General features: G+C 42.5%; 2 protein-coding genes across 4 annotated transcripts in view; one reads left to right on the plus strand and one right to left on the minus strand.

Annotated features, from left to right (window-relative positions):
• Positions 1 to 600: 600 nt before the first annotated feature.
• map1lc3c (microtubule-associated protein 1 light chain 3 gamma) lies at positions 601 to 1973 on the minus strand. Its single transcript, XM_014131542.3, has 4 exons — positions 1822 to 1973; positions 1683 to 1738; positions 1489 to 1595; positions 601 to 1228 (listed from the first exon to the last, which is right to left on the minus strand). Exons 1-4 carry the CDS (start codon positions 1880 to 1882, stop codon positions 1021 to 1023), a joined length of 432 nt encoding a protein of 143 aa, XP_013987017.1. The 5' UTR covers positions 1883 to 1973; the 3' UTR covers positions 601 to 1020.
• A 714-nt stretch (positions 1974 to 2687) lies between these two features.
• Positions 2688 to 21324, plus strand: part of LOC106564825 (striatin-like) — an 87814-nt gene continuing 69177 nt past the window's right edge. For 2 of the 3 annotated variants that reach the window (XM_014131257.3, XM_014131259.3), the window contains exon 1: positions 2688 to 3056. In XM_014131257.3, coding sequence (XP_013986732.2) covers positions 2838 to 3056 — 219 coding nt within the window. In that variant the 5' untranslated portion in view covers positions 2688 to 2837. The remainder of the gene's footprint in view (positions 3057 to 21324) is intronic. The other variant, XM_014131258.3, reaches the window with a different exon arrangement.

A 21324-nucleotide genomic window follows, 5' to 3' on the forward strand; every position in this document is an offset into this window, starting at 1 on the left:
TATGTTTTGCAGCCTCTTAACTCAAGAACTTCAGCCTTAAGATCCCAAATCAAACTGTACAGATTTAAGATAGTGAAACAATACTGCCACTTTCAGGAGGATTGTTCCTAGTTGGGAAGTTCCCCTTTGAATGCAGCCCTTTGACACTTCAATCTTCAGACCTTGGTACAAATACTGTGTGTTGTCTAGCCTGCCTGCAGTGGCAGATAGGGTTGTGGTTTTGGGGCTCTTCTATTGGTTCATTAAGCCAAGCAAGTTTAGTCAAGCACAGATGTCAAATAGAGGTCTGATCCCCATATTGGATTGAATAGTTCTGCTTCGACCAATCATATATGTACAAGTACCTTGAGGTAGTATAGGAGTCGATTTGCGCAACCTGTCAACAGGTCCTTCCTTTATAAACTAATGCCCCAGAGTTCCTATTGAAGGCAACGTCGAAGTCCACACACTTCTGGGAAATTAAATGAAAAATAAGCATTTGAGTGACAAGAATATTTGTTGTTGCTGAAATCGCTGCGCAACGTCGTGTTTGCTGAAGTGCTAAGTTTGCCCAATTTCAGTTTGTGACCAAATAGAGAATAATTCAATGTACCAACTAACCGCTGTGAAATCACTTTAATAACCAAACATTTAACTTCAGCCGTTTGAAGCTGGCTTACAAACAAGAAAAGTTGGAAAACAAAAACTCAGGAATAGCGCGCAGACTAGATCTACCGCTTATTAGACATGCTTTGAACGAGAATGACAAACCTACAAATATTTCTTTGCGAATCTGAGTGGTCGCCCAAAAAAGTACATATTTCCATTTAAATTAATCTGGCCAAAGTCATGTAATTCAGAACATGATCCTCAATAAAGTGTGAAATATTTATTAGCTTAAAAACAATACAAAAACATTTCCAGATTAATATTAAATATCCTTATATATAAATCGCATTTCATATCTATACACGAAGTTCAGTTATTGGGCCTGCCAAAAGCTGAGGCCTCACATTATCCAATCCTGCAATTTAGATCTTCTCAAACATTTCCAGCAATTGGCACCGACTCTTCATGGATTTCAACACAATTACCAAACATTTCTTGAGAAGCATATGTCATGTAGAGAAATCCATCGTCATCTTTGTGGTCATTGTAGACTTGCGCCATGGTAAGAGACATGCTGGCCAAGCCACTATTATTGATGAGCAGGTAGAACGCTTGACTCTGCATCAGAGACATACGATTTCTGAAACGAGAACGTGCAGCAAGTATTGACAAGACTAATCAAACGTAGACATTCTCTGCACAAACGCAAGTCATTGAGTCATTTAAGAAAAGTGACAGTCACGCGACACTCTTGGCTGATTCATCAGGTGATTACCAAGTTAGAAAGTACGCACGACTTCTCTCAACCAAAAATTTAACACATGATGATTTAGGTTAATTTCAGTCATGATAATCCACGCTTAAACAATCACAGCAAAATACATTTCTCAAGAGACACACCTTATAATGGTGACAAACTGAGTCATGGAAAGTTCTTGGGGGACCAGGAATTTCGTTTTATCAAGAGGCGGCAAGTACTTCTCCCGTTGATACCTTTCAATTATAACCTGTGTGGTTGGAAATGTCACGTTTAGAAGGTGCAAATTCAATGGAACTTCAGGGTAGAATAAGGTTTTAGAAATAAGCGAACTTACCGGAATTTTTGTTGGAAACTTCGTTCGGATCCCCGCCACCTCCTGTTTTCTCGTGGCTGTTTGGGATGGAAAACGTGGTTGAGATTATAAAGCAACGCATAGCCTACCACATGAAAATCATTACATAAAAATTAATCACCAAAGCTTTTTCTCTGCTTGAAGGACTTGGGGTGCTGTGCTTTCTCAAATGGCGGCATCATGTGGGCAAGTGACTCCTCTCTTCAATTCCTGCTGTCTGATCTAGGCTATAAGATTTGACCATGCTGATCAGCCAACAGAAATTAAATAGTGTGGTTGCAGTGACGTATCACATGATTACCATGGGGTTGTGTCAGCACGTATCATATGGCTAATGAATTGACCGTGCATAATGACTCGGATGTGTCTAATAAAATACACGAATGTAATGTTTCATGTAATAGATGTTTGAAAATAACAATACATTTTGAATTACTAAACATTATATAGAGGTCATTTGGTGATTCAAATATCTTACACACAAATCATACATAGAGGCCTTATAATATTCGCACACTAAAGTATCATGTGTAGGCAACATTTTGTTTCATGTATTTTCTTGGATTTCAAAGGGCATGAAATTCAGTCAGGGGGTCGTGGATGATAGGCTTGTGTGTGTGCTATGTAAACAACTGGATGAATGGATCTATGGAATGCATAGATAAATGAATGGAATGTGCTATAATATATGAAATATGGCTACCACAGATACTTATGTAGCATACATTATGACATTTCCAATTTCAGATACCAACAACTAAAGAAAAAGACAGTAAAAAGAGAACAGGCGCATTTTAGAGTGAAAAATGCAGCTCTATCTTCTTTGAACTTCAAATTCCATCATGCGTAGGATACGGCAGTTGTCAACACAACGCGCATTTATTTCCGATTGGCTTATTCCAGTGTGAATCGTTGAAATCGACCAATGGGTAAAGAAAACTCTGGATGTGGGTGGGAGCTCAGTGTGAACGTCACCAATTGACAGCTGGCTGCTCAGACATGAGTGTGCCTGCCCAGTAGAGAGAGCTGTAGGTAGCTATTTCCTTTCATATCGCAGGGGCGGCTAAAGGAAAACCCATTTGTCTGAGCACGGTCGTGCCAGTTTGCGCGAACCGAACCCACACACCTGGCCTGGGCATGGACGAACAGGCAGGGCCCGGCGTGTTCTTTAACAACAACAACAACTCGGGTTTGCCTGGCGCTGGCAAAGGACCGCATCAGCCTTGCGACGTCGGTGGCGGAGAGGCGGCCAGGGCTCATTACAACATTCCGGGGATATTGCACTTTCTGCAACACGAATGGGCCCGCTTCGAGGTGGATAGAGCGCAATGGGAGGTGGAGCGAGCCGAATTGCAGGTAAACCACGTTAAAATGTCCCGCTTATGTTTGGTGGGGGTTTACGGTGTTGAGTCCGCTCTAGGAAGATTGACATTTGTGTCAGGAAGCCTACTCGCGCGCTACGGTCTTTTGTGGCGTGAACTGCTCGAGCTACGTAGCTACTAGAGTACTCTTGGTCGGATGACAATAGTCACTATAGCACAGGGTTTCCCAAACTCGGCCCTGGGCCCCCCCTGTGTGCACGTTTTGGTTTTTACCACAACACTACACAGCTTATTCAAATAACCAACTCATCAAGCTTTGATTAATGGAATCAATTGTGTAGTGCTAGGGAAAAACACAAAACAGGGGACCTTGCTATAGCAGTGCACTGCCTGTATTGTACTGTACACAACTTTTAATTTCCATGTGTAGCCTACTGTGTGCAAATTATTCACTACCATTGTTTTTAAATGATAGAACGCTATCCAAAGTGGTCAGGCAGACCCAAGGACCTGTCTGTCCTCTATGAGTACCTACATCTTGGAATGCAGAGAAACATTGTATGATGCATTCCAAAGATCTACATCCCAATCTCAATAATATTGTTTGTACCGAAATGTCAAACACAAGTGTATTGAACAAGTAACTCATTAGGCCTACACACAGTTCCTGTTATTGAAAGCTGAGTTCACCTGTGAAGTGCAATGGCATGTCCAGTTTAAGTCGGTTGAATAATTGACAGTTATCCATATGAACAGCACAGTTGATGATTCATGCACTCAGTAGGCAGTGACATTAGTTTTTGTGCCTTATGACTCGTCTTAAATCTATCAGAGGTAAGGCTATTAGCATATTGTGTAGGCCTTGAGTGAGTTGTAGCTCCCAATGTAGGTAATCCAGTAAATTGAAATAAATTCATTATGCCCAAATCTGTGTCTGGTGTGACCACCATTTTCCGCATGCAGCGCAATAGATCTCCTTGCATGGAGGTGATCAGGCTGTTGATTGTGGCCAGTGGAATGTTGTCCCACTCCTCTTCAGTGGCTGTGCGAAGTTTATGTATATTGGCGGGAACTGGACCACGCTGTCGTACACGTCGATCCAGAGCATCCCAAACTTGCTCAAAATGGGTGACATGGTGAGTATGCAGGCTATGGAAGAACTGGGACTTTTTCAGATTCAAGGAATTGTGTACAGATCCTTGCGAAATGGGGCTGTGCATTATCATGCTAAAACACAAGGTGATGTCGGCAGATGAATGGCACAATAATGGGCCTCGTCACACCATTGATAAAATGCTATTGTGTTCGTTGCCTGCCAATACCATAACCCCACCGCCACCATGGGGCACTCTGTTGTGGTCTGCGGTTGTGAGACCTGTCGGACGTACTGCCAAATTCTCTTAACCTCTCTAGGCTAGGCGGGACGAATTCGTCCCACCTACGTAACAGCCACTGCCAGCCTGTGGCGTGATTTTCAAAACCTTAAAAATCCTATTACTTCAATTTCTCAAACATATGACTATTTTACAGCCATTTAAAGACAAGACTCTCGTTAATCTAACCACGCTGTCCGATTTCAAAAAGGCTTTACAACGAAAGCAAAACATTAGATTATGTCAGCACAGTACCAAGCCAGAAATAATCAGACACCCATTTTTCAAGCCAGCATATAATGTCACCAAAACCCAGAAGACAGCTAAATGCAGCACTCACCTTTGATGATCTTCATCAGATGACAACCCTAGGACATTATGTTATACAATACATGCATGTTTTGTTCAATCAAGTTCTTATTTATATCAAAAACCAGCTTTTTACAGTAGCATGTGACGTTCAGAACTAGCATACCCCCTGCAAACTTCCGGGGAATTCGCTAACATTTTACTAAATTACTCACGATAAACGTTCACAAAAAGCATAACAATTATTTTAAGAATTATAGATACAGACCTCCTCTATGCACTCTATGTCCGATTTTAAAATAGCTTTTTGGTGAAAGCACATTTTGCAATATTCTAAGTACATAGCCCAGGCATCACGGGCTCGCTATTTAGACACCCGGCACGTTTAGCACTCACCATAATCATATTTACTATTATAAAAGTTTGATTACCTTTTGTTGTCTTCGTCAGAATGCACACCGAGGACTGCTACTTCAATAACAAATGTTGGTTTGGTCCAAAATAATCCATCGTTATATCCGAATAGCGGCGTTTTGTTCGTGCGTTCCAGACACTATCCGAAATAGTAAAGAAGTGTCGCGCGCATGGCGCAATTCGTGACAATAAAATTCTAAGTATTCCATTACCGTACTTCGAAGCATGTCAACCGCTGTTTAAAATCAATTTTTACGACATTTTTCTCGTAGAAAAGCGATAATATTCCGACAGGGAATCTCCTTTTCGGCAAACAGAGGAAAAAATCCCAAAGGCGGGGGCGGTCGGGGTCACGCGCATAAGCCCGTGTCCCTTGATCGGCCACTTGAGAAAGGCGATAATGTGTTTCAGCCTGGGGCTGGAATGACGACATTCTGTTTTTTCCCGGGCTCTGAGCGCCTATGGACGACGTGGGAAGTGTCACGTTAGAGCAGAGATCCTTAGTAAATGATAGAGATGGAAAAGAAGTTCAAGAAATGGTCAGACAGGCCACTTCCTGTAAAGGAATCTCTCAGGTTTTGACCTGCCATTTGAGTTCTGTTATACTCACAGACACCATTCAAACAGTTTTAGAAAATTTAGGGTGTTTTCTATCCATATGTAATAAGTATATGCATATTCTAGTTACTGGGTAGGAGTGGTAACCAGATTAAATCGGGTATGTTTTTTATCCAGCCGTGTCAATACTGCCCCCTATCCTAAACAGGTTAAACGACATTGGTAGAGAAATGAATGTTCAATTCTCTGGCAACAGCTCTGGTGGACATTCCTGCAGCCAGCATGCCAATTGCACGCTCCCTCAACTTGAGACATCTGTGGCATTGTGTTGTGTGACAACTGCACATTTTAGACTGGCCTTTTATTGTCCCCAGCACAAGGTGCACCTGTTTAATGATCATGCTGTTTAATCAGCTTCTTGATATACCACACTTGTTATCTTGGTAAAGGAGAAATGCTCACTAACATGGATGCAAAAACAAAAAATGGTTCACAACATTTTAGAGAAATAAACTTTTAGTGCATATGGAACATTTCTGGGATCTTGTTTTTCAGCTCATGAAACAGGAGACCAACACTTCACATGTTGTGCTTTTTTAAATATTTTTGTTCAGTGTACATGAGTGCCTCCGAACATTGCTAACCAAGGCCAGTGCCAAGTGCTAGCCTAGGCAACCGATTGTGCAGATCTAACGTAGCGCCCATGCACTATCATCAAGGCTTGATGTGCATTCCCGTTAACTTCTTACATCTAGGCGTTCCGCTAGCGGAACCCCTAGCCAACAGCCAATGGGATCGCATGGCACGAAATACAAAAACAACTAAAATACCACAATTCAATTTTCTCAAACATACGACTATTTTACACCATTTGAAAAAGAAACCTCTCCTGAATCCAACCACGTTGTCAGATTTTCAAAAAGGCTTTACAGCGAAAGCAAAACATTAGATTGTTAGGATACCACCACAGCAAAAAAAACAACAGCCATTTTCCTAGCAAGGACAGCCATTTTCCAAGCAAGGGTAGCCGTCCAAAAGCACAAAACCAGCTAAAATTATGCACTAACCTTTGACGATCTTCATCAGATGACATTATGTTAGACAATACATGCATTTTCTGTTCCATCAAGTTCATATTTATATCCAAAAAACCCATTTTTACATTGGCGCGTGACGTTCAGAAAATGTATTCACCCCAAAATTTCCGGTGAACGGGCACCATAATTTACAGAAATACTCAATCATAAACATTGACAAAATATATAACAATTAATTAAAGAAGTATAGATGAACTATTCCTTTATGCAACCGCTTTGTCAGATTTCAAAATAACTTTACGGAGAAAGCACATTGTTCAATATTCTGAGTACTGAGCCCCAAGCTATTCAGTTAGCCGTCCAGCCACGGCATCCACAAAACGCTGAAATATGTTAAAAATATTATCTTACCTTTGCTGATCTTCGGCTGAATGCACTCGGAAGGTCTCCCACTTCCACAAGAAATGTTCATTTGTTCGATAAAGTCCATAATTTATGTCGAAATAAATCCGTTTTGATGGCGCGTCCAGATCACCATTCCAAAATGCATCTATCCACCGTCGACGAAAAGTTATAAAGTTCCCTCAGCGTTTGTAGAAACATGTCAAACCATGTTCACAATCAATCTTTAGGGTGTTTTTAACGTAGAATTTCGATAATATTCCAACCGGACAATAGCAGATTCATTACAGAATAAAAATAAAAATGTCTAGCCCTGCGTGAGTGCGCACGAGGTAAGTCAATGACACCAGGTCGACCACTTACTGTTCCGGGTATTATTCAATCAAATTGCATTGTAGAAGCCTCAAACAAGGTTCTAATGACTGTTGACATCTAGTGGAAGCCTTAGGAAGTGCAATATGACATCACAGACACTGTAGATTAGATAGACCATCATTTGAAATGACTACAACCATGTGAGGTCAAACTTCCTGGTTGGATTTTTCTCAGGTTTTTGCCTGCCATATGAGTTCTGTTATACTCACAGACATCATTCAAACAGTTTTAGAAACTTCAGTGTGTTTTCTATCCAAATCTACTAATAATATGCATATCCTACCGTCTGAGTAGGAGGCAGTTTAATTTCGGTACGTTTTTCATCCGGCTGTGAAAATACTGCCCCCTATAGTGAAGAGGTTAATACAATCATGTTCCCGTAGACCGGCACGTACATAAAGCATCCTCTATTCAGGCCGCAAAGACATATAATTTTCCTACTTAACTAGCTTTAATGGCGTGAAGGTGGGGAAAAATGTGGAAAATATGCACTTTCTTCATGAAACACAATTTTCCACCAACCATTTTGGGTTTTCGGACAATTTTAGGATGTACACCGTGTTCAGCCAAGGGTGTACAACATCCAGAATTGTCTGAAAATGGTGGTGTAAAATTGTTTCATAAAGAAAGTATGCTTATTTTCCCCAAAACATTCTGCCTTCAAGCCATTAAAGCTAGACGATAGTGCATGGGCGCTAGATCTGTACAATGGGCAATGCTTGATCAGATTCTAAATGAATTATGTGTAACTGGACGTGGCATTTGTGCATCATTTACTTAGAAAATGTCCTGCTTCAATCAAAGCAGACTTTCATTTCTTATTATGCCTGGACGAAGGAGAGCGACTAGGCCTAGATGTCGAAGTTACCCTCCTGATTCCGGAGTAGGTTTTGTTTTTTAAATTTTCCTCCCCATTTACTTCTAGTGCTTATCAGTAGTAGAGGGAGCTCATTGGCAAGTGACAAATGAGTGTCAGAACCGCTCCACTGGCAATGAGCAGAAACCAATTTCATATCTTAATGCATTTGTTCTGCTGCCGTGCCACTATATAGTGTAGTAGCGACCCTGCATTCCGTTAAAGTCTTAGCTGAGCAAATGTAAAAATCTAATTGACTGGATATACAGTGCCTTCAGAAAGTTTTCACACCCCTTGACCTTTCCCACATGTTGTTACAGCCTGAATTTAAAATGGAATAAATTGAGATTGTGTGCCACTGATCTACACACAAAACCCCACAATGTCAAAGTGGAATTTTGTTTTCAAAATAATTAATATATTCAAAGCTTGAATGTCTTGAGTCAATAAGTATTATGGCAAGCCTAATACATTCAGGACAAAACATTTGCTTAACAAGTACCATAATAAGGTGCATGGACTCACTCTTTGTGCAATAATATACTGAACAAAATGTAAACGCAACATGCAGCAATTTCAAAGATTTTGCTGAGTTACAGTTTAATATAAGGAAATCAGTCATTTGAAATAAATCAATTATTGACTGGTCAGGGGCACAGCCATGGGTGGGCCTGGGAGGGCATAGGCCCACCCACTGGGGAGCCAGGCCTATCAGAATTTGTTTTTCCACACAAAAGGGCTTTATTACAGACGGACTCCTCAGCACCAAATGCTCACTAACAGGAATGTAATCAAATTTGTGCACAACATTTGAGAGAAATAAGCTTTTAGTTTGTATGGAACATTTCTGGGATCTTGTTTTTCAGCTCATGAAACATGGGACCGGCACTTTTACATGTTTTTGTTCAGTGTAGTTCTTAACAATTTTTGAATGATTATCCAATCTCTGGTTTTACCCCACACTTGCAATTATATGTAAGGTCCCTCAATTGACTACTGAATTTCAAGCACAGATTCAACCACTAAGACCAGGGAGCTTTTCCAATACCTCACAAAGAAGAACACCTATTGGTAGATGGGTAAAAAAAGAACAGACACTAAATATCTCTTTCAGCAAGGGGAAGATATTAATTACACTTTGGATGGTGTATCAATACACCCAGTCACTACAAAGATACAGGTGTACTTCCTAACTCCGTTGCTGGAGAGGATGGAAACCGCGTAGGGATTTCACCATGAGGCCAATGGTGACTTTAAAACAATTACAGAGTTTAATGGTTGCGATAGGTGAAAACTGAGAATGGATCAACAACATTGTAGTTACTGCACAATACTAACCTAAATGACAAAGTAAAAGAAGGAAGTCAGTGCAGAATAAAAAATATTCCACAACATGCGTCCTGTTTGCAATAAAGCACTGAAGTAATACTGCAAGACATTAACTTTATGTTTGGGGCAAACACAACACATCACTGAGTACCACTCGTCATATTTTCAAGCATGGTGTTGGCTGCATCATGTTATGGGTATGCTCATCATCTGAAGGACTAGGGTGTTTTTTTTAGGATACAAATAAACAATCGAGCTAAGCACAAAATCCTAGAGGAAAACCTGTTTGTCTGCTTTCCAACAGACACCGAAAGAGACATTTACCTTTCAGCAGGACAATAACCTAAAACACAATGCCAAATGTACACTGAATGTTCCTCAGTGGCCTAGATAGAGTTTTGACTTAAATCAGCTTGAAAATCTATGGCAAGACTTGATCAACAACCAATAATCAGCAACCATTGTAAAATCCAGGTGTGCAAAGCTCTTAGAATACTTCAATCAAGATATATTAGTGTTTTATTTTTCATTAATCTTTAAATAATCTTTTTAAATGTTCTTTCACATTGACATTACAGTATTTTGTGCAGACTGTAAAAACAAAAAACAATGAAATTAGTCCCAATTTGTAACACAGCTAAATGTGGGAAAAGTCAATGGGTGTGACTGTAGGATTTCACTCTGCAACGAAAGCTTTTTCCTTCTGGAAACTAGTGGAGAAAAATGTAATTGAGCAGATGGAGATGTTTCTGAACCTTCGTTAAGGCCCTACTCAACAAGCTGACCTGGAAGTGCCTGCGTTTAAAACAACATGTTGGTGGGGAATGCCACAGAGCGCTCAACATTGACGGCACAGAGCTTTTTAAAAATGTTTTTTTAACGTTAGTTAGTCACTAGTATGTGAACATCGGTGGTCACCCCACTCCCTGTTTCCAGGTCCTTGTGCAGGAGTGTTGTGTCACCAACCTGGTCTCAGAGCATTTTGTATTATTCTGTAAGTAATCCTAGACACTATATTTAGTATGATATGTTACGTCTTGTATGGTTTGTATTAATTTGTGGATGTCCAGCACCTATTTTGTGTGAAACACTACATGACCAAAAGAGCATTAGTGAGGTCGGGCACTGATGTTAGGCGATTATGCCTGACTTGCTGTCGGCGTTCCAATTCATCCAAAAGGTGTTCGATGGGATTGAGGTCAGGGCTCTGTGCAGGCCAGTCAAGTTCTTCCAGACCGATCTCGACAACCCATTTCTGTATGGACCTCACTTTGGGCATGCGGGCATTGTCATACTGAAACAGGAAAATGCCCTCCCCAAACTGTTGCCACAAAGTTAGAAGCACAGAATCGTCTAGAATGTCATTGTATGCTGTAGCACTAAGATTTCCCTTCACTGGAACTAAGAGGCCTAGCCCCAAACCATGAAAAACAGCCCCAGACCATTATTCCTCATCCACCAAACTTTACAGTTGACACTGCATTGGGGCAGGTAGCATTCTCCTGGTGTCCACCAAACCTAGATTCGTCCGTTGGACTGCCAGATGGTGAAGCGTGATTCATCACTCCAGAGAACGTGTTTACGTTGCTCCAGAGTCCAATGGCGGCGAGCTTCACACCACTCCAGCCAATGCTTGGCGTTGTGTATGGTATTCTCAGGCTTGTGTGTGGCTGCTCGGCCATGGAAACGAAAAGTTATTGTGCTGCCGTTGCTTCCAGAGCCAGTTTGGTACTCTAGTGAGTGTTGCAACCGCAAACAGACAATTTTTACGCGCTTCAGCAATCGTCGGTCCCGTACTGTGAGCTTGTGTGGCCTACCACTTCGCGTCTGAGCCATTGTTGTTCCTTGATGTTTCCATTTCACAATAGCAACACTTACAGGGGCAGCTTTAGCAGGGCAGAAATATGACAAACTTACTTGATGAAAAGGTGCCATCCTATGACAGTGCCATGTTGAAAGTCACTGAGCTCTTCAGTAAGGCCATTCTACTGCCAATGTTTGTCTATGGAGATCGCATGACAGTGTGTTCGATTTTATACACCTGTCAGCAACGGGTGTAGCTGAAATAGCCAAAGCCGCTAATTTGAAGGGGTGTCATATATATCACTCACTCACTCACTCACTCACTCACACAAAAAAAGTATCTCTGGGCTGGGTCCTATTTGAAATGGCTGCCTTTGTGACCATTGCTGTCGGAGTTGGACAATAACATTTGACGATCACTGACAGGCACTGGCCTAGCATTTTGACCCCGAAGTACTGCTGTTGCACAACACTGGGAATCCATGACATCGCATTGAGTGTGTGAGTGTGTTAAAGAATCACTGTGAGCCTCTCTCTGCCTCTGCTCCTCCTTTGCCCCAGAGGATGTCTGGCATCATCACCACTTTTCCTTCCCTCCTTCCCCGCACTATAAATACATTGCAGAGTAGGCGAAGACGGGAGTGGGTGCAGAAAGAAACAACCAATGGGAAGAAAGAACCGACCAATGCTCACCAGCCCCTGTTGGGAGATCTCACTGTTTTTTTTTTTTCTTCTGCATAACCCACACTTAATGTAAGTGCTGGGTCTCTGAGGAAACAGTACATGGGCCTGTTCAGCCTATTTCTTTGCCTTGGCTTGCACTAGGGAGCCATCCCCCCCATCTGAGCTGCCTGTCAGTGTTTGGTATTCAACTCCCTCAGACATTTGAATAATAGTCCTTTTTGTTCCTTGTTCAGAGACGTTTGTCGTGGAGAGGGCGGACCGCGTCGTTGGGATCTTTCGGATCTCACGGCTTGTCGGCTTCCGCGTGTTCTCCAACAACCCATAACAACCAGTATGAGTTTTGGTTTCAAGTGACTCATGCCACAGAGCTGACACCGCGGATGTCATGGCTCCCTGCCCCGTCGTTAAAACGGAGCCCGGTGTTTTTCACAGGAGCAAGCTCCAGGCTGAATCTCACATAGCTGCTACCCAGTGCTGGTGAGGTGTGGGAGGGCGCCATGCGGTCAGGCATTTCAAACACACAAGTTCTTGAAACGCTGCCTCCCCAGCATTTTTTTTTGTGTACATATTCCGCCACACTGACTAGTATACTAGTCAACATGTTACGCATACTCAAGATACTATTACTTCCTGGCCATTTCTGGGTCATCACATTTTGTCATTTCCCCACAAGTGTTTATTCCAATGACTCCCTTCGACCGCCCTGGTACAGTATGTCCATTTGAGAATGTGAAAGTGGGAGTGTGAGAAAGTCCTCTCTGAAGGAGAGTGTGTCCGTCTCCAATGGCACTCCATTCCCTATTTAGTGCACTACTTTTGACCCGATAGCAATGGCACCCTATTCCTTTTAAAGGGAATAGGGTGCCATTTGGAAGGTAGCCAGAGAGCGTTCTCTCAGGCAGTTGGGTTTACAGTAGCCCGGCACCTCCAGTCTATGAGTAACCATGTCTGGTATTCTAACGAGAGGCCCACCTGCTAGCCCTATGAACACCACCACTGTGTTTTACAGGTGTTTATACCGCAAGGGACTGTCTGGCATAGTGGACAACACTGCAGTATTCATACTTTGTTTTTCTGTGTTATTTCTTCGCATTTTATTCCACAATGCATTGGCCTTTAGATGATTTGGAGATTGCACTTCATGAGTTGTTTCACAACATGAATAACTTTTTACTTCAGTATCACTTCATTTTTGTCTTTGGACATTCAGTTCTATATACTGTACACAACACAGAGCCAAAGCCAGTGCTGGACCTCCCTCAGTGTGTGGATACTCAATAAGATAGACGTTTATTCAAAACGGTAAGAGGTCACAGGGCAATAGTTAGAAAAGGTGACATCAAACCAACTCTGCAATCTCAATTATAACTCTGCATAATGTAAATGTTTTACTAAATAACACCTTTTTATACTTTTAATGATTTGCATACCACAATGCTTTCAGTGTGTGTGCCATCATATCATGACACTTAAATTATGCAAAGTTATGTAAATTGGGATAGGCTATTGGGGGGAATAAGGCCTGCAGGCTACTATTTTTAAAGTATCACTGCTTTGGCGTGTGTAATTCCAATGCCCTTTACTTAAAAAGATTCTTTTTCAGACTATTTTCATCTCACTAATTAAATGATATCGTCAAGAGACCGATGTGCAATAGCCTTTGCTGTGTGTAGATGGTATGCCTAGGATTATGCATAACTGACTGCATGTCAAGGCAAAATCTGGACCTTGCTGTCATTGCAGCGCATACGTCAAATTCCAGATCGCTGTTTTTATGTCTTCCCATCATTATCCCATGTAATGAGGTAGTTTATGATAAGACCAGACTATTATCGTTCTGCTGTCTGAGGTATGTTTTATTTGCTCAGACTTTGCACATTTGCACATCCACCATGTTTTGATGACATGACACAAATCGGTATACTTGCCATATGTTCAGGAGATCAATTGACACCCAGGCAGCAATTTTCCCACTCTGGGGAGAAGGCGTGGAGTCCATCAGACTGGGGATAGTGCATCTATAAGCAGTCTCTCTGACCTCTGGATCGATGGCGGAGGGGGAGATTTGAGACCGAGCGCCCCAGAGGCTGACAGTCCACTCCAGTGGAACTCGTCTAGCAGCTCCAGAAACACTTGGCCCTGCCACAACATTTATCAGGCATAAATGCATCTCATAAACCAATTTTAGAGTTTGGAAATATATTCTCCTGCAATTTGTATCGTAAAAGTGTGACAGAACGAATGGTACCTCACCTCCAAAGCATGACAGAATAGAAATAATCCAAATTGGCTAGGTTTCCATGCAATTGGCGACAGATTTTCCATGTGAATATTCTAAGATCTGTTTTTTCTCAGCAGAGGTGGTTTTCCATCAAACTGACTTGTTGTGGATAGAACGCTGGGAGTTATGTAGTGCACATAAAAAGCCTTTTCTCCACTTAAGTTTTCATGTACCGAATATTATTAGAATTTTTTTTAAACTCTGTCGACGCTTTTGTAACAAATACTGATTTGATAAATAGCAAACTTTCCCAAGCTGTTTTTAGTGCATGCTCTCTAGACCAGTGGTTGCCAACCTGTACTGCAAATGTAGTTATTTTTTTCTTTTTCTTTCTTCCAAAAATAACAGTTAGGAGTATTAATGCTATTATAAGCAATTTTACATGACTTTTTTCACAATGCTAATTGTTTATAATAATAGGCCTTTAATTTGTTACATTCACTGCTATAATTGACGAAGTTCGACCGGCAAGATATTTTGTTTTAAAATGTGACTCTGCAAATGGTGGTCCTGGAGCTTTTAACAGTGATTTGGTGGTCCCCGGAACGGTAAACGGTTGGGAACCACTGCTCTAGACAACAGTTTGCTGGTGAAGTGGACAATGTCTGTTATATGATGAGACATGGATAAGATCATTTTATAATAGTCAGCCAAGCACCGATCATCGTGTCTTCAGCCTTGAAATAATACCCTGGATATCTATTTGAAAGTTGCATTCGTCTCGTCACCGCGCACTAAACCACCATGTGAAGTTCCTATTTCGTCTGTGCATAGAAACTTTACCTCTACCTGCATGTACATATTACCTCGACTAACCTGTGCCCCTGCACATCGACTCTACCGATGCCCCCTGTATATAGCCTCCTTACTGTTATTTTAATGTTGCTCTTTAATTATTTGTTATTTTCCTTTTTTTAATATTTTTTTTTTTACTTCAGTTCATTTTAGTAAATACTTTCTTAACATGTATTTTTCTTATCTGCATTATTGGTTAAGGGCTTGTAAGTAAGCATTTCACTGTAAGGTCTACACGTGTTGTATTCGGCGCATGTGACAAATACAATTTTGATTTGATCTGCCTAATAAACTATTCATGCTTTTCCACGTCATGGTGGGAGGACAACACAACTTATCCTCTCGTGGCTCCAAGTTCACCTCTACATGATGGTTATTATATCAATATTCGCGCATATGCATATATCAATATTCGCGCTTCCAATGCAATTGTCGCATAATCTATTTCACCGGCCAAACAAGTATCATGTGACTTGGGATGGTTGACAACCAGGCGGGCTGCAGCGTTCTGGAGTTGATTTATGCGTCAGCTAATTCATCCAAATGTAATATGGTTGGATGGAAACCTGGTTATTGTCTAACATTTATTGGTGGATAGGTTTCTAGCATGCACAGGAGGCTTTTGAGATGAGTGTATATATTATTGATTTTTTTAATTTAACCAGTTAAAAGAATCCCTCTTGCTATTCTGGGAGAGTGCTGGTGGCTATTGTTTTTAACCCTTTGAAGATATGCCAACACCAAAATGGCTTTTCAGAGTTGTACAGGAGCGCCTTGGAATTTGTTTGGCTTTTCTTGGTCAACTTGCTGTTCTAATGGTGTATCTGTGGCCTAATGTCTCACATCACCTTCGTGTCTTCGCTGTAGCTGAAGTGCTGACAATGTCAGGTATAATATTACTGCAGCAGTGTGATCACGGAAGAGCCCTGCCAGCAGTTAGTGTCACATTCCCCATAGATAAGTCTCCTGACATTGGAGATGGAGGGAGTGCGGGCTTCCTCACGTGTCTGGACAGGTGAGCGAACGTCGCTGTGAATACACAGTGCTCTCGTCATGTGGAAATCACAACAGACTCCCACGCGTCTCTTCACAATTGCCAATAGCAATACCACCAAGTCTGTGGCAGTAATGCTGCTGACTGGGGTTTTCAGGTTTATACCCCATGATGCATTTTGTCTAAATAATGTAACTTATATTTTAGTAATTCTGCAGAGTGACTTAGTAGTGAGTGCATACTTTTTCGTACTGGTTCCCTGTGGGAATCAAACCCACAACCCCGGGGTTGCAAGCGCCATGCCCTACCATCTGAGCCACACGGGACCACTTGTTGGGGGTAATCTTGGGTGGATGCGTGGGGATTGAGACAACGCATGCTTCTTCAGCAATGATTCATCACGTGAGCACTCCCTCTCTTCTGCAACACAGGCCAAAGCAAAGCCCAGGTTTATACCTCTTCCCTTTGACATTGAGAGGCTCCCTTGTAAGGAATGGTATGCACACCTGCTTGTTTTGCCATGTAATGCAAACAGCGGAGTCAAATGCACCACACCCTGGGTCACGCCTAAGCACCATAAGCACTTTACTATTGTCATCAACAACAGGAGGTGCCTGGCAGACAACGCTCTGGAGAGTGGCACTGAGGCATCCATCTTACACACTCACGGGCCCGGAACACATTGTAAGAGTGACTTTGGGTTTGTGCAAGAGCATATGTGAGTTCTGGCATCCCTGTGCAATGTAAACCTGCTGTATGCCTAATGAATGTATACAGAAGCAGTATTTCTCACTATACTCCTTTTATATGAATCACATATTAATTACAGGTCATCAGCCCAACTGATTTGCCATGTAAGTATAGTAATGTTTTTGACCACTATAATCAGTTGATTCTTATAACCTGGATCATGTGATGATGGCAGCAGCGATGACACATTAGTGATGGATGCGATTGGACTGGTGACCTGATTTCAAGATTCAGTTAGATAGCCCTCCGAGAACTAACTGGTTGCTCCACTTAGCCAAGTGCTCCAGCTCAGTAGCCGTGTTGGACACACAATCATGCATACAGGTCCTGGATCTTTCTGGGGGGCTTGCTGTTGCTTTAAGAAAGGGCTTTGGGAAGAGTGGGGTTTTTTTTCCTCTGAGAGGAAAGCCCTACCACGCCTGCAGTACATAGCAAGGACAACTGATGTGGTAGAAGAAAAGGATGTGGAAGCAAGAGAGAGACTTCACTTCACATGGAGTCGTCAGTTCTTACTAGTCGGCACTGTTAACTTTTTTCTGGCCCTTGTGATATTATCCATGGGTTACAACTCATGGCAGTTGTCATCTGGTCCTCAAGCGTGTGGACCAGATGACAACAGGCTGAGAGCGAGGCATAGAGAGAGAACATGGGAGGAGGGTGAGAAGTCGTCAGGCTCGCACCACAGAGCGAGATGTAAGAGAGGGCCCTGTGGCGTTCTCCAGACAGAAAGTACTTCCTTCCTACTCCCTTCTTCATGCTCCTCAGGGGAAACCGAAAACCAAAAGGGGATTATGAATCCTGTAATTTACATTTTGATGTAAACAAGAGGACTAAAAACAAAACACCCGCGGCTTTCTTAGTCTCCCAAAAAATCTCCTCAGTTTGTCAAAGCCCCTGGTTGGTCCTTCTCCTTTTGGAATTGTTTTGATACATTTTTGTTTCTGATCTTTTAAAGTGTCTACTGGTTTTATAAAGAAAATATTGACAATTTCTAGAGACTGTCAAGCAATATAAAATGGATGTGGGTGTATGGAATTAACCATACCATTAAACACAAATGTTTCCTTTTTGAGTTAAGTAATCACACAGGCTTTTGCGTGCTCTATCCTCCAGATGCTCTTCAATATCGGTTGCCAGATTAAAAGGAATCTGAGCAGTCAACGTGTATGTGTGTGTGTGTGTGCCTCAGGGACACCACCTACTCTTGTGGTCCGCCGTCTCCACACACAGCGTTGGTGTTTACACTGTGTGTGTGTGTGTGTGTGTGTGTGTGTGTCCTTAGTTCAGACAGAGCGTGCCAGGGGACTGCTCCAGCCGTTTCGGTATTCATCTGAATTAAGGTTCAGCACTGGAGAGAGACCGTGCCGACGTTAATACCGCTTTGGCAAAACCTGTTGGCCTGCTGTTAACTGTCATGTTTCTTGTTTCATATTGGGAAAGTCTCAGTGCTCTCTCAAGACCTTTTCTAGCAGGCTACCTATAAAGGGATTTTCACACTACGGAGTCAAACTGCACAGAGCTGACCTGGTTATGTGTCCAGCGTAGTTGCTGTAACCGTGCTTAAAAGGACAATGTGAAAATAAAAAACCCGAGCCAGAACGGTTGGCTTCGGATCGTCACGATGGTGTGAAAAGTGCATAGCAGGCATCAAGGGACAGGGGATATGTAAACTAGCAACGCTGCAACGTTGATGAGCTCTTCATCTTGGCACTCCTTTGTAAACAAAACTGCATTGTCATTAAAAGACTGACTATTCAAATCCAATGTACCAGTAATCACTTTGGAGATGTTTTGGCGGTAATGACGACCCCTAGAGTTACATACAGTAGGAGTTTGGGATCGAGTCTTTGTCTTGCAGACCGACCGATCTACAGATCACACGAAGTTGTCATTTAGGATGCCGGGTGATTTGTAGATCAGTCAGGCTGCAGTTGCCAAATGCACTTTAACTACTCCCTGAGAGTGCACTGTTAAGAGCCCGACTCCGCAAGGATCCTTGGCCGTTACTCTTCTCCCAGTTGGCCTTGTTGGCTCCAATTGCTGCCGCGTGGCACCGAAATGGCCCACGGGATGCTCTTATCCAGGTTATTAAACAAAATGAATTGAGACACTTTTGTGCTGTGGCTTGTCAATGAGCGTCCGCTTCGTTAAACTGTGCTGAAGGACCGACCAGAGAGGAGAATTCAGGATCGCCTTGTGCCAGGGAGGTGAAATACAGTAATAGTAAAACCTTGTTCAGGTCCCGTATGTATCAAGCGTCTCAGAAGTAGGAGTGCTGATTTAGGATCAATTTTGCCTTATTAGACCACAATGAATAAGGTTGCATGGATGGGGGCAGCTGATCCTAGATCAACACTCCCATGCTGAGGTGCTTGATACATACGGCCCCTGGTATCTCAAAGCTGTTGGGTTTTGTTTGTTAGTCATCTAAATACAGCCACTTTGAGTTTGCCTTACACAGCTTTGACAGATAAGAGGTGCTGTGTGTGTGTGTGTGTGTGTGTGTGTGTGTGTGTGTGTGTGTGTGTGTGTGTGTGTGTGTGTGTGTGTGTGTGTGTGTGTGTGTACACACCACACACTGTCTTCTAATCCCTAACCCCGTTGCTCCCCGCTACTGTATTGTGACATGGAGGGCAATACTGATTTGGCCGTGCCCTCTATGTATATTCTCACACAGGCCCACGTCCTGTCAGTCATATTGTCACATTCAGTATTCCGCAAAGACCTTCCAGTCGTTGAAATGGAGCATTGTTTTGAATTGAGCTATAGCTTGACAACTCCATAGTCATTATGTAGTATTCTATTACTTCCAGATAAGTTTAGCCTCTTACTAAGCAGTGAAACCAACTGTTACATTATACTAATGATATATCAGTCAACATAATGGCGGCGTCTTTGCTTGAACTAAGCAGCCTTGAAACTTTATAAGTATGAAATAGATTTTGTGGCTTGTGTACTGGAATTGTGAACTGTGTATGGACTGTGTACTTAAATGTGGCATAATAAGTTAAACGCAACAATTTCATTGGCCTCTGCTGTGTGACTGACATTAGAGAAGCTTTTTGGACTCTGCAATGCCACGCCATTGATTGGCTGATGTTTTTGGCGGCATAATCAGACTGCTTCCACAGACACTACCGCTTTGTTTTATTTCAACACAACCTGTGCAAGACTTCACTGTAGAGCTAACCCTGGCTGGCTGGCTGTGATCAGCTAACCACTCTAACCACAACTTTCATCTTCTCCCTTACTCACTTAACCACCTTGTAACGGCCGCCGGGTAGCTCAATGCCCGCGCTATTGCCCCGTAATCCTTGGGAGTTGACTCTCGTCAGCCGCCGCGAATCAAAGGTACAACGGGCGCTTTGTGCCTATGTGAGCCGCTATGTAACGCTGGTTAAGCTCGCACGCATACCGTCGTCCACAGCCACTTCCTGTGTTAGCATAGCGAGCTAGCATGGCAATGTTGCATTCAATCTGTGAGTCCTGGCTGCTCTCTCAGGCAGAAAGACGTGAGAGAGCAGTTTTTGGTGCCTCAGTCCATCAAGGTCAGCAGGGTATAATCTCAATTTGGGCCAGGTATAGCCTAGTGTATGAATGCATTATGGAGTCTGTTAGAACCAGAATGTACTAATTGCTCTGCTTCTTCTGCCATGAGCTGCCGAGGTTACTGAACATGGAGGAAAAGGCAGTCCTTCAACAGTTAATTTTGGGTGTTGTCGTTCAGTGTAACGGATGAATAATTGTCTGACAGTTAGTGTGTTGGATTTCCTCCTCCCTACTACTGCACCATATGTTGTAACACCTTACACTCTTTTTGTAGGAGCCTAAATCATATTTCCTCAAACTCTGTCTGCTCTTTTGTATTGTAGGTAATGAATGTCCTTAACATTGACTTATTTTGGAAATGACAAAGACACCAATTCGAAGTCATAGCTTTTAAAAGCCTTACAGGGTAGGCTATATCAGCTACCTATACTACTAGTGTGTGTGTGTGTGGTGTGTGTGTGTGTGTGTGTGTGTGTGTGTTTTTTTTCTTCATGCATTTCAGGCATACACTCCACTGAGCTTCTCGAGCATCAAGGAAAAAAACAGAACGTACTGTTTCAACAAGCAGTCAGTTCCTTACGCCAGCATAGCAGCTCCTTTTCCCAAGGGCCTTGCTGTTTTCGCCCGTCAAAGGGGAGTATTTGAGTACACGTGTTTACAAGTGCGGCCGGGCCCAATTTAATGCTAATATGGCGGTGCCTGCAAAACAGGGCAAACTGGCCAGGGAGCGGGGGCTTTAGTCCCGTAAACATCATGGTCCCGCTGAGCCAGACCTTACGTCATGTCTCAGGCA

Source organism: Salmo salar, chromosome 12 (genome assembly GCF_965601325.2).
Source record: "Salmo salar chromosome 12, fSalSal1, whole genome shotgun sequence".
In the NCBI taxonomy this organism is placed as follows: domain Eukaryota; kingdom Metazoa; phylum Chordata; class Actinopteri; order Salmoniformes; family Salmonidae; genus Salmo; species Salmo salar.

Excerpts from the sequence above, each read along its gene's own strand:
- map1lc3c (XM_014131542.3), bottom strand. The coding sequence starts at position 1,882 with ATGATGCCGCCATTTGAGAAAGCACAGCACCCCAAGTCCTTCAAGCAG. Across the intron at positions 1,739-1,821 it reads CAAGCAGAGAAAAAGCTTTG|CCACGAGAAAACAGGAGGTG; the intron begins GTGATTAATTTT and ends CATCCCAAACAG. Across the intron at positions 1,596-1,682 it reads AGTTTCCAACAAAAATTCCG|GTTATAATTGAAAGGTATCA; the intron begins GTAAGTTCGCTT and ends CCAACCACACAG.